The sequence below is a fragment of the Macaca thibetana genome, chromosome X (assembly GCF_024542745.1).
Source record: "Macaca thibetana thibetana isolate TM-01 chromosome X, ASM2454274v1, whole genome shotgun sequence".
Classification (NCBI taxonomy): domain Eukaryota; kingdom Metazoa; phylum Chordata; class Mammalia; order Primates; family Cercopithecidae; genus Macaca; species Macaca thibetana.
Genome location: NC_065598.1, coordinates 59,472,264 through 59,487,843, shown reverse-complemented (window position 1 = coordinate 59,487,843; position 15,580 = coordinate 59,472,264). Strand labels below are relative to the sequence as shown.

General features: G+C 35.7%; 1 protein-coding gene and 1 long non-coding RNA gene across 2 annotated transcripts in view; one reads left to right on the top strand and one right to left on the bottom strand.

The window, feature by feature from the left end:
* Positions 1-940: 940 nt before the first annotated feature.
* The window catches only part of LOC126946605 (uncharacterized), a 78,266-nt gene continuing 63,626 nt past the window's right edge, over positions 941-15,580 (bottom strand). The window contains exons 2-3 of the long non-coding RNA XR_007722719.1: positions 3,413-3,507; positions 941-1,279 (exon numbers count right to left, since the gene is read on the bottom strand). This is a non-coding gene — a long non-coding RNA (uncharacterized LOC126946605). The remainder of the gene's footprint in view (positions 1,280-3,412; positions 3,508-15,580) is intronic.
* On the top strand, positions 1,721-5,925 carry SPIN4 (spindlin family member 4). Its single transcript, XM_050777022.1, has one exon. The coding sequence runs from the start codon at positions 2,325-2,327 to the stop codon at positions 3,072-3,074; it is 750 nt and encodes a 249-aa protein (XP_050632979.1). The 5' UTR covers positions 1,721-2,324; the 3' UTR covers positions 3,075-5,925.

Genomic DNA, 15,580 nt, shown 5'->3' with positions numbered 1-15,580 from the left:
CCAAAGGCCTGAGGAAACTGTTTTCCCTGCATTTGTGTGTCCTGTGGGTCATCTTCTTCTTTCACGTGTCAACTGCTCTTCTAAGCAAAAAGTGCTTGGTGCATCTTGGTCTGGGGAATTATTTGGAAGACATTATTTGTAGAACATAATGGCAAAACATTTACACACACTCACCTTCTGACTTTGAGTATGAATGTGTAGGTTGTGTATATGTGTGAATATATATACACCATGATATCATTCTAAGTGTTTGGAAATAACTGTTCATGCATGTAGCTTACCTTCCTCCTTGGAATTACTTTCTTGTGATATGGCATTAAAGAATTATCCCATCTCTGAAGTCCTTTGCCTGGGAAACATGGTGAATTGGGGGATCCTTACACATTCTGTGTGACCAGCTATTAAACAGAATGAGGACTAGGTCTCTCTGTCACTGACCTGGAAGGTAATGAAATGTTCAGGCAACCAGTATTGACACCTTGCAGCTTTTTCCCCCGGTTTTTTTGTTTCCAGGTGAATTAATTGCCTTTTTTACTCATGAGTATATGACGCTTTCTCTTTTCACCAGCGAAGAGTAGAGGAACGAAAATGAGAACCCTAGACTCCTCTGGATTTTAATGTCATCTTGTAAGTGGGATGTAGTGTTAAAAGTTTTACAGACACTCTTATTTAATCCTCACAGCAGCTCTGTGACTTAAGGTAAGTGAAATTATGGACACTTTCGTCTCTTTCAGGTTTTCGATATAAGCATGCAGCACTTTTATATACAGAAAAACAGCAAATATATACACAAAAAATCCTTTCTTTCTCGCTCTACAAAATTAAGGCCACAATATTGTTTCAATATATTCCTTTTTCAAACAATGCACTCATCTCATGTGCAGCTCTCCATGTCATTAAATATTCTCTTAAAAAATGGTTTAGACAATAAATCCATTTATGAAGGTAAAATGCTTTTATTCTTATGTTATAGATCATGTAGGATAGTGTACTATCAAAAGGAATATTACAAATATTTAATATTACCATTAAAAATCATGTTTTGAGAGTATTTAACAACCTTGGAAAATGTTCGTGACATACATGAAAAACACAAGTTATAAAAGTATGAAATATGCTCCCAATTTTATAAAATATAAGCACAGGTTTATTAACAGGAGAGAAAACAGTATTGTTAACATTTTGGTGCAGTCTGGATGGTAAAATTAATGGTAGTTTCGTCTTTTATTTCACTGAACTCTATGAGATCTCCACAGTGTCAGTACATGACCTTTACATTCTGCCAAAAAAATTTTAAAAAATAATCACCAGAAATGATCAGGTAGAAAATATAAAAGAGATTTTGGATTAAGATGGTGGACTGTGAATTATACACAGAGTTTTTATTCTCATCTTAAATGTCTTAAACTGAAAGAAAAGAATTTGTACGCACAAACTCTTTCTGGGTGTGCGTGTGTTTTACATTTTTTTTTTAAAGTGAGGAATTCCTGGAAGACAGAAAGCAGATGGAGCCACTGTGTAGGAGGCTGGCGGGCAGCAGACGGCCAGAAAGGAGGAGGAGGGGAGTCGGCCTGTCTGGCTGGCGTTTGAGGGAAACGGTCGAGGGGCGGAGGAGGAAATGAAAGAGAGGGCGCGTGTGTCAGTACAAACTGAACACGGGCACGCGCGCTGACCAGCCTGGCAGCCGCCCGCGGAGCGGAAGGCGGGATGTCTGGGGGCGGGGCCAAGGCTCAGGCGGGCTCACAGGGGGCGGGTTCCCTGGGCAGCAAAGACCCAGTCGCCAGAGTGAAGCCAAGCCAACTAGCGCTGCGAAGCCCGGGCCGCGCGGACTCCCCAGAGACGTGCCGCTGCCTGCGCCTTTGCCGCTGCAGCCATCCCTCTTACCCCGTGCCTTTCTTCCCCGTCGTCTCCTCTGTCGCCGTGCCGCAGCCGCACCAGCATCGACAACAGCTAAGTGGCCGATTCGGGGACTTGGGGTCGGGGTTGGGGCGGGCGCAAGGCACGAACTGCACTCGCGAGCCCGCCATCTCTAGCGTCGGCCGCCACTGCTGCAGTAACCCTTCTAGGGCGAGAGAGGAAAGCACTGTGGAAAGGCACACGCTGTCCCAGTGCTCACGGTTAGAGTTCGAGCATTTCTGCCAAAACCTTGGTGAGAGCCTTGCACTTGGAGAAGGGAGCACAGACCAGGTCTTTGAGATCGCAAAAAATAAAAATAAAAATAATAATAAATATATATATATATATCATATTGCATAGTGTTAACTTTTTGTCAGTTTAATCGACCAGAGCAGCAGCTTTCCCCAAGCCCTCTTAATCCTTGAGCTATGTCTCCTCCGACTGTGCCTCCGATGGGGGTAGATGGCGTGTCCGCATACCTGATGAAGAAAAGGCACACCCACAGGAAGCAACGGCGCAAGCCCACTTTCCTCACTCGTAGAAACATCGTGGGCTGCCGCATTCAACACGGCTGGAAGGAAGGCAACGAGCCCGTGGAGCAGTGGAAGGGTACTGTGCTCGAGCAGGTTTCCGTGAAGCCCACACTTTACATCATTAAATATGATGGCAAAGATAGTGTGTATGGACTAGAACTGCACCGCGATAAGAGAGTTTTAGCGCTAGAGATCCTTCCTGAGAGAGTGCCAACTCCCCGTATCGATTCACGACTGGCAGATTCCCTGATTGGCAAGGCAGTGGGGCATGTGTTTGAAGGTGAGCATGGTACCAAGGATGAATGGAAGGGTATGGTCCTGGCGCGAGCTCCTGTGATGGATACTTGGTTTTACATCACCTACGAGAAAGATCCTGTTCTCTATATGTACACGCTGCTTGATGACTACAAAGATGGTGACTTACGCATTATTCCAGATTCCAACTACTATTTCCCTACAGCAGAACGGGAGCCTGGAGAGGTGGTCGACAGTCTCGTGGGCAAGCAGGTGGAGCATGCCAAAGATGACGGGTCCAAGAGAACTGGCATTTTTATACATCAAGTGGTGGCGAAGCCATCTGTCTACTTCATTAAGTTTGATGATGATATTCACATTTATGTCTATGGTTTGGTGAAAACTCCTTAAATTCTTTGTGCTCTTTACAGAAGTTGTGGAACTGTTAGATGTAAATTATTTTGTGTTCTCGTAGTTGTGAACGCAGAGAACAGTTTAGGTGTCAGAAATTCGGGAAAGTGGATAAATTTTATTGTGCCTCCAAATCTTACCTTGACTAGTTTCACAATTTTGCCTCAAGTGTACTTTGCTACTTTTGATATTGCGTTGTTCTGTAACTTAACAGTTAAATTGGGTGCTAATAGAAAATTAAAAAGTGTTTGCAACCATTGGAACAATGCAAAAATAGATTAGGAAAAATTAATGGTGTAAACCCACACCCCGTCGTCCTTACCCCTTCCTTTCCTTACCTTGTTTCTTCTCAGAAAACAAGTGTTGAGGATGCGAAGTACATCCTTCCACCTATTTTCCCTATCTTCATACAGAAAGTATGTTCTAATAGTTTCTGTAAAAATGGCAAGCCACATGCTTTTCTCACTTGACATGTAGATGATACCTCCTTATCAGTAGCTTCGGTCTTTCTTGCTCTCTGGCTCTCTCTGGCCCTCACTCTTACTCTCTTGCACTCTCACTCTCCCCCTCCCTCCCTTCCTCTAACAGCTGAATACACAGTACTTGCTGATGTGCCAAAAAAGCATTCAGTCATTTCATTATTTATCGTCTTTTATTTCCCTTTTTTTTTTTTTCAAAATAACGCTGCTGTAATACATAATACTGGTGCTTTTATGTCTATAGGTTGGAGTCCCAGAAATACTATGTAGGCATATGTTTCAGAAATATTACAAGATTACTATCCAAAATGAAAGCACCCATTTCAGCATCCTCTTCAGCACTCTTTAATGCTTGAAAATATGAAAGGCTAAAAATTGCATTGTATTGCTTGTGACTTTAATTGCCTTTTATCTGAGTTCAAAGAGGTTTGTTGTTGCTGTCCTTATTTCTGTTTGGATTTTTCTCTGATTTGCCTGTTCTTTCCCTTTGTTCATGTATCTATTGATGTTTTTCATTATAAATTTGTAGAAATTCTTACTACACAGTGCATATGAATCATTTGTAGCTCTAATGTGTTATGATTTTTTCATCTTGACTTTATTGATCATGTATTTTCCTTTAAAATTTTTAAACATTTTAGGTAGACCACTATCTCTTTTATAGATTTTGGTTTTCTTTTTTTACCACATGGATCCCCCCACCCAAAGTCATACAAATATTCATCTACATTTTCTTCTAATAACTTTATTATTTTTAATGTTTAAATGTTTGATCCATCTGAAATTTATTTTTGTATATGGTGTAAGATGGGGATCCAGCTATAACATTTTCTCATATTGGATACCTGATTGTGACATTTATTTAAAATATTACCCATTTTCAAATTTCTGAGCCAATATCATGATTTAATTATAGTGGCTTCATCGTAAGTTTTAGAATCCGATAAAGCAAGTCCCATGTCATTAGTTGTTTTCTTTATACAATCTGTCCTAGACATTCATTCTTTCATGTGAAAAAATGAAATGCAGAATTTTAATAAAACTCTAATTATGATGGCTGACATCACAATTATAATTATATTAAAATCCTGCATTTTTGTTTAGAGGGCTCTTTAATAATATTAAATCTTAGCACTCAAGAGTCTTCATACATCATCGAAATATTTTGGTCTTGTTATTGGAATATTCTTCACGTAAGTATATCATAGCTAATTGAATTTATTTCTAAGTATTTTTACAGTTTTATTTCATATTTTGACATTGTGAATTGGTTTTTTTCTTCTCATTTGTAATTTTCTATTTTTGACAATATAGACAACCTATAGATTTTTGTATTTTTATCTTCTGTCTAATAAGCTTATTTAATCATTGAAATTACAGTAGATTTTTAAGAATATAATATTTTGGGTTTCCTAGATATGAAATTATTTCACCTGAAAATATAGATCATTTTATTTCCTCTTAATGTTTATACTGATTACTGTTACATTAGCTGGATTTTTCAAAACAATGTTGAATAGTGATGACGACAGACATGACTGTCTTGTTCTTAATTTTCATGGAAGTAAGAATGCAAAATATTAATAGGGTATAGTATTCCCTATTAGTATGACATTTACTTTTGGTTATTAGTAGATAGTCTTTAACATGTTTAAGAGTTTCTGCTATTCCTGTTTTATAGTGTTATTGCTAGAAGTGGTTCCCGAATTTTATAAAATGTCTTTTCAGCATCTATTGATAAAATTGTATGATTTTTTTTCTCTTTAATTTGTTGATGTGATGAATTAGAATGGTAGGTATTTGATGTGGAACTAAACTTGTATTTCTGGAACAAATCCTTCTTGGTCATGGTGAAATAATGATTTGCTACATTACTGGATTTTATTTACCAGTACTTAATTTAGAATTATTACATTTTCATTCCAAAGTAAAATTGTATTTTGTCCTTCTGATGCTATCTTTATCAAGTTTTGTTATTGAAGTTGTGCTAGCTTTAAAAAATATGATTATGTGAGTTTTCAATTTTTTTTCCTGTGGTCTGGAATAATTTAAATAGCATTAGAATTATTTGTTCGTTAAAAGTTAGCTAGGACAAAGTGTAAAACAATCTAATCCTGATGACACTTTTGATGGTAGATTTTTAAATCAGCTTTGTGATTTCTTTGATAGTTATTGGTTTATTCAGGTTTTTTATTAAAAAGGTATATACATTCTCTGTGACATACGAAGTTAAAAGTTGTCTCTATTATTGCTGATTGTACTGGTTGTTGCTTGTTGACTGTACTATTCAGATGCTTTATGATTTTGCATATTTTATGTCACCTAGTTCTAATTCTGAAAACATTGTAATAAAATAATCAGCTATAATGGTATTTTCAATTATCTTTGTATTTTATTTATCAAAATTAAATCAAAGTATAGGAAAGTATGAAAGATATGACAAACATTTGCTCACCTCCACCCAAAATTAATAAGTGTCAACATTTTGGCCTATTTAATATAGATAGAGATGTACATTTTATTAAAGTCAGAAAATTACAGATAATAAATCTCTTTCCCAGTACCATCCCACTTCCATTCTTTGAATAGGCAGACACTGTAATTAATTTGGTGTGATGCTTGCCCATGTTTTATGTTTTTACTGCAAATATCATCATAACTGATAATAGCATTGTTTTTTAAAAAATTTCCCCATAAATGAACTTTAAACCATGTGGAGTTTATTTTGTGTTTTGTTGTAAGGATCTATGTTTCCGCAATTGGAAAACAGATTGCAACAACACAACTATTAGGACTGACCTTAGAATGCTAGTTACTGTTTCAGGCACTTTACCACTCCTGATACTCAGAGAGGCGTGGCCCTAACTGAGGCCCTGAGGTTTCAATTAAAATGACAAAAATCTCAGTTCTCACAGAGCTTGTTTTCTTCTTAATGGGAGGCATATACCCGCTACCCACCCCTGACATTTGGGCCAGACATAGGCCTTATGTTGTCTTATGATGATTTTGGTGTTCCCCCACATTCTGACACTCAGAGGGAGGCTAACTCTATTCCTGCCATTGTTTCAAGTGTTTGGGACATAGCAGATCGAACAAAAATCTTCCTTTCTTAGACAATTATAACAATAACATAGATAAATATTATTGCTTCCTAGTTCCTGTTCTCCCACAAGACTCTAAGTCCTGAACCGTGCATTATATTGTTCCCATTGATGATGGTTGGGACTGGAGATAGAACAGTGAACTATCTAGACAAAATCACTACTGCCTTAGAGCATACATCCTAAAGGAGAAAGGAAGACAGCCATCACCATTCTTACATCCCTGGCCCTTAGGCTTTATATTGTCTCATAATAATTTGGGGATATCCCACAGTGTGCCACTCAGAGCAAGATTTGACCCTAGTTCTGACTCTTACAGATTGAGGATATGAAAGTGAGCTAGATGAAGTCAAAATGAACATTCAATCCTGCATAGCTTCAGAATTCCACTGTATATTCTGAAGTGATATGGCAAAATGTCAGAGAATAGAGCAAAGAATTCTGTCCAGAAGATTACAGGAGTAATTCAAACAAATTTTATGTTAATAATTTTAGACATGAATATTAAAGTGCATTGTGAGTGAGAATTAACTTTGTAGCTGATTACTTTTGTAAGGAAACTGACTACCTAGTAATCAAACGCCTCCCGGATTGTGAGCTATCTGCAAAAATCAGAGTTAATGTATGGGAATGGACAAGATTTTAAGAGTCAGTTTTTAAAAAACACAAGAATAAGGGCTAAATAAGTAAGTATAGGTGTAAAATGATATACTTTTTCTCTATTTTAGTCTGTATCTAAATAGACTCAAACAAGTGAATGAAGTGTGAAATGTCTACATTGTCTATCGTTTGGACAAAATATTTTCTTTAAAGATAGAAAAAAGTTTGCCATCTGTAAATTGGCTATTTCACTGAACTAATTAATTCTAAGTATGGATTTTTTTTTTTTTAAACAGTGTCCTGCTCTGTCACTCAGGTTGAAGTGCAGTGGGCGATCATGGCTCACGGCAGCCTCGACCTCCCAAGATCAAGCAATCCTCCCACCTCAGCCTCCTGAGTAGCTGGGAGTACAGGCACAAGCTACCATGCCCAGCTAATTTTTGATATTTTATGAAGATGAGGTTTCACCATGTTGCCTAGGCTGGTCTCAAACTGGAGCTCAAGGCGATCCACCTGCCTCAGCCTCCCAAAGTGTTGGTATTATAGGTGTAAGCAACTGTGCTTAGCCCTGGGTTTACTTTTAACTGTATGAACTATATTCAGGACTTCTGAAAATGTAAAGCATCCATGCTTTCTCTCCTTCACAGATTTTCCACATGCATCCTTCATTCTCTTGTTGAGTGTTCATACCACAAAAGATTTAGGTTCATTTTTAAAGACATCTAGATAACTGCCAAAGGAAGTGATGTTAGCACTTCTCATAAATCAGGGTTTCTGCTATGGTTACTTTGATTAGTACTTGTTTATTTAATCATTCATTTATTTATGAAATAATAACCCAGGATCCTCTGACAAAATGTGCAAGATGTTTTCCTGGGTGCCATGCTGGGAAACCAAGATAAATAAAACATGGTCTTTTATATGTTCCTTTGTGGCCTTCAAATCAATAGCAGAGACAAAAAGTTGCCTTTAAAGCAATAGCAGAGGCAAAAGATGGATATAAAACCCTGTATAACAAGGTAAAAAGAATGTGATAAATGTTATTTAAAGGGTTAGAAGGGTACATATGTTCTGTTAATTCAGGTGACAGAGAACTCATTAATCTTCATTATGTTACACGAGCAAGAGGGTTTCTAAGTTGATGATTTCATAGTACCAACATAGCAAATTTTATATATATATATATATATATATATATATATATATATATATATAGAGAGAGAGAGAGAGAGAGAGAGAGAGAGAGAGAGAGAGGTATAATTACATAGAGCAAAAGACACAGTATCTTGAATATATAACACACTGACTTTTCAGTTTTTCTTCTGTCATTTATTTACAGCATCATTCCATTGTAATTAGAAAAGACACTTTATATTATTTTAATCTTTCAAAATGTATTGAGAATTGTTTTGTAGCCTAAAATGTGTTCTGTCTTAGAGAATGTTCTATGTGCACTTGAGAAGATTATGTATTCTCCTGTTGTGGGGTGAGGTGTTATAACTCTGTCAAGTCTAGTTTGTTTGTAGTGTTGTTCAAATCCTCTATTTTCTACTGACCTTATTCCTACATTCTCTATCCATTTTTGAATGTTTTCAACTGAAGTCTCCAACTATTATTGTGTGACTGTCTATTGCTCCCTTCAATTCTGTGAAACTGTGCATATATCTCGGGTATCTGTTGTTAGTATATTTATTTTTATAATTTTGATATCTCCTTGATGAATTATCCATTTACTAATAAGCATTGACATTTCTTGTGTTTTTTTTTTTTTTTATTTAATGCCTACTTTGTTTGATATTGTTACAGTGGCTGTAGATTTGCAAGGAAAATCTTTTTCCTTTTTTTTTGCTTCAACCTATTTGTGTCTTTTATATCTAAAGTGAATCCCTTGTAGATAGTACATAGTTGGATCACATTTTTAAAAATTCATTCTTCCAAGCAATATCTTTTGATTGGAGAGTTAGTTCCATTTATATTTAAAGTAATGACGGATAAGGAAAGATTTACCTCTGCCATTTTTCTGTTTAAGTATGTCTTAGAAATTTTTTGTCCCTCTTTCCCTCCCTTAATGCTTTCTTTTATGTTGATAGTGGATTTTTTGTTATTAACTGATTTTCTTCTTATATTTTTGTATATAGATTTTGTAGACATTTTCTTTTTGTTTAATATGGGGATTATATGTGACATCCTAAATTTATAACAATTTAGTTGATTTGATGCACACGTAACTTCAATAACATACAAAATCTCTGCTCCTATACAGCTCTATTCTCCACCCTTTATGTTGTCACAAATTATAACTTATACAATGTGTGTCCGATAATAGAGACTCATAATTATTCTTCATAAATTTGTCATCTTAATAGTGTAGGAAGTAAAAAAGCTCTTCCCAGATTTTTGCCTTAGCAATCTACTGTTTGTTTTTATTATAGCCTTTTGCTTCAGACATGTGAGGATTGTATGACTTTCAGTGTTTTAAAGCAATGCTTGTTCTTTTTCTGACCTGAGTTTTACTTAGGTAAAACAAAGATGAAAGCCTTGTGTCAGTCATCCACGTAGTGGACAAGTTAGAGCAACCATATGAACAACCATATGAAACAATTCTACTCTTCTTACTTTGGAACCAGGGAAAGGGTGCCACACTGGGAATGCAGGCTGTCCTTGCTTCTGAACCAAAGCTACTATTGTGCCAGGAAGAGGGTGGAAAAAGAGTAAGTAAAATCATCAATTACTTCCTACTGTTTTGAAGATTTTTTTTTCTCTCTTTAGAGCTCATTTGGTTATTGTAAATTTTGACTGATTTTCTGAATTCTGAAAAAACTGGTTCCAAAAGTATCCACTTGTTCTATGTTTCTATGAGGGATGATAGCCTAGAGCTGCCTCCTCTTTCATATTGTTGATGTCACATTCCTTGTCAGATACATGTATATGCATATGTACATACATACATACAAATTTTATATATAGAGAGAAAGAGAGAGTAAATGTTTCCTCCTTGTCTGTGTGTTGCCTGTTTATTTTTGTAATCAGGTAATTCAATGAGCAAATGTTTTAAATTTGATGAAGTCCAGTGTGGTTTTTTTTTTTGGCATTTTAAGATTTGTTTCACAATCCAAAGGTGCAAAGATAACCTTCTATTTGTGTTATAGGAACGTTATGGCTTTAACTTTCATGTATATGTTTTGATTCACTTTCAGTTAATTTTTGTTTATGGTGTGAGGTATGTGTCCAGATAAATAGGTAGATCAGTCAAAGGATATATGGATAACAACATAGTTTGTTTTTCAATAGAGATATTTAGTTATTCCAGGACCATTTGGAAAATCTTTCATTTAATCACTGAATTTTATTAGTGCTTTTTACAAAAATTAATTAACCATATATGTGTTTTTATTTCTGTACTCTTTTGTGTTTTAATGCTCTATCTTTCTATACTTATGATAATGGCATTCTGTCTTGACTAATGTAGCTTCATACTATATTTTAGAATCTGATAATGTAAGTACTTCAACATTGTTCTTATTCACCTTTTCCTAGTTTTTGCACTAATATCCTTTGTTGTTTTTGATTCAAGACCTGAGTCAGTACTATATTGCATTTATTCTTCATGTCGCCTTGGTCTCCTCCAATTAGTGACAGCTTTTTAAGCTTTAAAGTATTTCATGACCTTGACACTATTAAGGAATATTCGTTAGTTGTTTTTTATAATGTCTCTTGATTTCAAGTCGTTTGATGGTTTTCTCATGACTAAAGGGGAGTTACAGATTTTTTATAAGAGTACCACAGAAGTGATGTGTCTTTCTCATTGCATAATATCAGGGGTTGCACGATGTCAGCATAACTTATTGGTGATATTAATGTTGATCACTTTTGTTGAGGTGGTTTCTCCACTTTAAAGTTTGGTAGGTTTTTTTTCTCCCTTTTCATAGTCTATTATTTGAAATTCAGTGACTAACTTTGGCTGACACTCAATGAGACTAGAATTAAGTTCCACTTCTTGTGAGGAGTATTAAATAATTTTTAAAACTTCTAGCAATTAGTAAATATTTTGGAGGCAATGTTTTGAGGCTCTGCAAATTTCTTAAATTAACCAGTGACTAAATTTAAATTTTGAACTATTGTGGAATTGTCTATTTCTCCCTTCAATTTAATCATTTTTTGTTTTATGTATTATATTTGGGGGCTTTAAAGTTAAGTGTGATATATTTTCATAATTGCTACATTTTCCTGATTGACCGTTTTATCATTATACAATGCCCTTCATTATCTCTACTAACAATTTTTGTCTTAAGTCTATTTTGTCTGTTATAAATATCAGACAAAATAAAACAGCTCTCTTTTGAGTACTGTGTGTCCAGTATCATTTCGCATCCCGTTACTTCCAACCTATTTATATATTTTAATCTAAATTGTGTTTTCTGTAGATCACATAGAGTTGTATCTTTTTAAAAATTCCATTCTACCAATATTGCCTTCTAATTAGGGCGTTTAATCCAGGTACAATTAATTTTGGTAATTTACAGATTGGTATTTACTGCTATTTTGCTTTGGATTTCTGTGTCTTATTTTTCATTTTGTCTATTCTTCCATCACTACTTTTTTTTTGTATTAAATAGATGTTTTCTAGTATACCTCGCCCAGGCTGGAGTATAGTGGCATGATCTTGGCTCACTGCTACCTCTGCCTCCTCGGCTCAAGCGATTCTCCTGCCTCAGCCTTCTGAGTAGCTGGGATTGCAGTGCCACCATGCATGGCTAATTTTTGTATTTTTTTTTTAGTAGAGATAGGGTTTTGCCATGTTGGCCTGGCTGGTCTCGAACTCCTGGCCTTAAGTGATCCATCTACCTCGGCCTCCCAAAGTGTTGGGATTACAGGCATTAGCCACTATGCCTGGCCCCTAGTATAACTTTTTAAAGCCTTTGTCATTTTATTTATTATTCATTCTGAGTTATTTTCTTCTGGGTCACTCTGGTGAGTACAATTAAATTATTACAGTCTAGTTCAGTTTCATTTCTATTTAATTTCAATAGTATACAAAATTATTGATTCCATTTATTTCTATTCTCTTCCCCATCCTCTATGATTTTATCATACCAATATTTTATTTATGCATTATTTTCTCATCAATGCAGATTTATAATTATTATTTGTATTTTAAATCAGGTATAATTATTATTTGTATTTTAAATCAGGTAGGATGAAACACAGAGGTACAAACAAAAAACATACTTCTTTCATCTTTTATATTTCCTCATGCAGTTACCTTTACCAGCCTTCTTTATTTTTTCATGGTCTTCAAATTACAGTTAGTGTTGTTTCATTTCAGCCTAAAAGTCTCCTTTTAGTATTTCTTGTCAAGCATATCTAGTAAAAAATTTTTATCAGTTCTTGTTTATCTGGACATGTTTTTATTTCTCTTTCGTTTGTAAGTTTTGCTGGATATAAAACATTTGCTTCACATGTTTTTTCTTTCAGCATTTTAAATATGGTAGGTATCCCATTATCATAAATAGTATTGGGTGAGAAATCAGTTGTTAATCTTACTAAGGATCTTTTGTATACGATCAGTCATTTTTCTCTTTCTGCATTCAAGATTCTCTCTTTATGTTTGTCTTTTGACAGTTTAATTATGATGTCTTGGTGTGCTTCTCTTTGAGTTTATCTTACTTGCAATTCATTGAGATTCTTGGATGTATATATTAGTGTTCATCAATTTTTGGAAGTTTTCAGCCATTATTTTTTCAAATATTCTTACTGCCTCTTTCACTCTCTACTTTTTCTCAGACTTCCATAATGCGTATTTCGGTATGCTTGATGATGTTCACGGGTCTCTGGAGTTTTGTAAATTTTTTTCACTCTGTTATCTTTCTGTTCCTTAGACTGGATAATCACAATTGACCTACCTTTCAGTTCATGAATTCTTTTTTCTGCCTGCTTATATCTGCTGTTGAACTTCTTTGGTTTATTTTTAATTTCAGTTCTTATATTTTTCAACTTCAGAATTTCTATTTGGTTTCTTTTTGTATCTTTTTACTGATATACTACTTGATGAGATGTTATTCTCATACATTTCTTTAATTCTTTTTTTTTTATACTTTAAGTTCTAGGGTACATGTGCACAATGTGCAGGTCTGTAACATAGGTATACATGTGCCATGTTGGTATGCTGCACCCATTAATTCATCATTTACATTAGGTATATCTCCTAATGCTATACCTCCGCCCTTCCCTCACCCCATGACAGGCCCCGGTGTGTGATGTTCCGCTTCCTATGTCCAAGTGTTCTCATTGTTCAATTCCCACCTATGAGTGAGAACATGCAGTGTTTGGATTTTTGTCTTTGCGATAGCTTGCTGAGAATAATGGTTTCCAGCTGCATCCATGTCCCTACAAACGAAATGAACTCATCCTTTTTTATAGCTGCATAGTATTCCATGGTGTATATGTGCCACATTTTCTTAATCCAGTCTGTCACTGATGGCCATTTGGGTTGATCTTTGCTATTGTGAATAGTGCCACAATAAACATACATGTGCATGTGTCTTTACAGCAGCATGATTTATAATCCTCTGGGTATATACCCAGTAATGGGATGGCTGGGTCAAATGGTATTTCTAGTTCTAGATCCTTGAGGAATTGCCACACTGTCTTCCACAATGGTTGAACTAGTTTACAGTCCCACCAACAGTGTAAAAGCATTCCTGTTTCTCCACATCCTCTCCAGCACCTGCTGCTTCCTGACTTTTTAATGATCGCCGTTCCAACTGGTGTGAGATGGTATCTCATTGTGGTTTTGATTTGCATTTCTCTGATGGCCAGTGATGATGAGCATTTTTTCATGTGTCTGTTGGCTGCATAAATGTCTTCTTTTGAGAAGTGTATGTTCATATCCTTTGCCCACTTTTTGATGGGGTAGATTTTTTCTTGTAAATTTGTTTCCGTTCCTTATAGATTCTGGATATAAGCCCTTTGTTAGATGAGTAGGTTGCAAAACTTTTCTCCCATTCTGTAGGTTGCCTGCTGACTCTGATGGTAGTTTCTTTTGCTGTGCAGAAGCTCTTTAGTTTAATTAGATCCTATTTGTCAATTTTGGCTTCTGTTGCCGTTGCTTTTGGTGTTTTAGACATGAAGTCCTTGCCCATGCCTATGTCCTGAATGGTATTACCTAGGTTTTCTTCTAGGGTTCTTATGGTTTTAGGTCTAACATTTAAGTCTGTCATCCATCTTGAATTAATTTTTGTATAAGGTGTAAGGAAGGGATCCAGTTTCAGCTTTCTTCATATGGCTAGCCAGTTTTCCCAGCACCATTTATTAAATAGGGAATTCTTTCCCCATTTCTTGTTTTTGTCAGGTTTGTCAGAGATCAGATGGTTGTAGATGTGTGGTATTATTTCTGAGGACTCTGTTCTGTTCCACTGGTCTATATCTCTGTTTTGGGACCAGTACCGTGCTGTTTTGGTTACTGTAGCCTTATAGTATAGTTTGAAGTCAGGTAGCATGATGCCTCCAGCTTTGCTCTTTTGGCTTAGGATTGTGTTGGCAATGCGGGCTCTTTTTTGGTTCCATATGAGCTTTAAGGTAGTTTTTTCCAATTTTGTGAAAAAAGTCATTGTTAGCTTGATGGAGATGGCATTGAATCTGTAAATTACCTTGGGCAGCATGGCCATTTTCACGATATTGATTCTTCTTATCCATGAGCATGGAATGTTCTTCCATTTGTTTGTGTCTTCTTTTATTTCGTTGAGCAGTGGTTTGTAGTTCCCCTTGAAGAGGTCCTTCACATCCCTTGTAAGTTGGATTCCTAGGTATGTTATTCTCTTTGAAGCAATCATGAATGGGAATTCACTCATGATTTGGTTCTCTGTTTGTCTGTTACTGGTATATGAGAATGCTTGTGATTTTTGCACATTGATTTTGTATTCTGAGACTTTGCTAAAGTTGCTTAGCAGCTTAAGAAGATTTTGGGCCGAGATGTTGGGATTTTCTAAATATACAATCATGTCATCTACAAATAGGGACAATTTAACTTCCTCTTTTCCTAATCGAATATTTTATTTCTTTCTCCTGCCTGGTTGCCCTGGCCAGAACTTCCAAAACTATGTTGAAAAAGAGTGGTGAGAGAAGGCATCCCTATCTTGCGCTAGTTTTCAAAGGGAATGCTTCCAGTTTTTGCCCATTCAGTATGCTATTAGCTGTGAGTTTGTCATAAATAGCCCTTATTATTTTGAGATACATCCCATCAATACCTAATTTATTGAGAGTTTTTATCATGAAGGACTGTTGAAATTTTCAAAGGCCTTTTCTGCATCTATTGAGATAATCATGT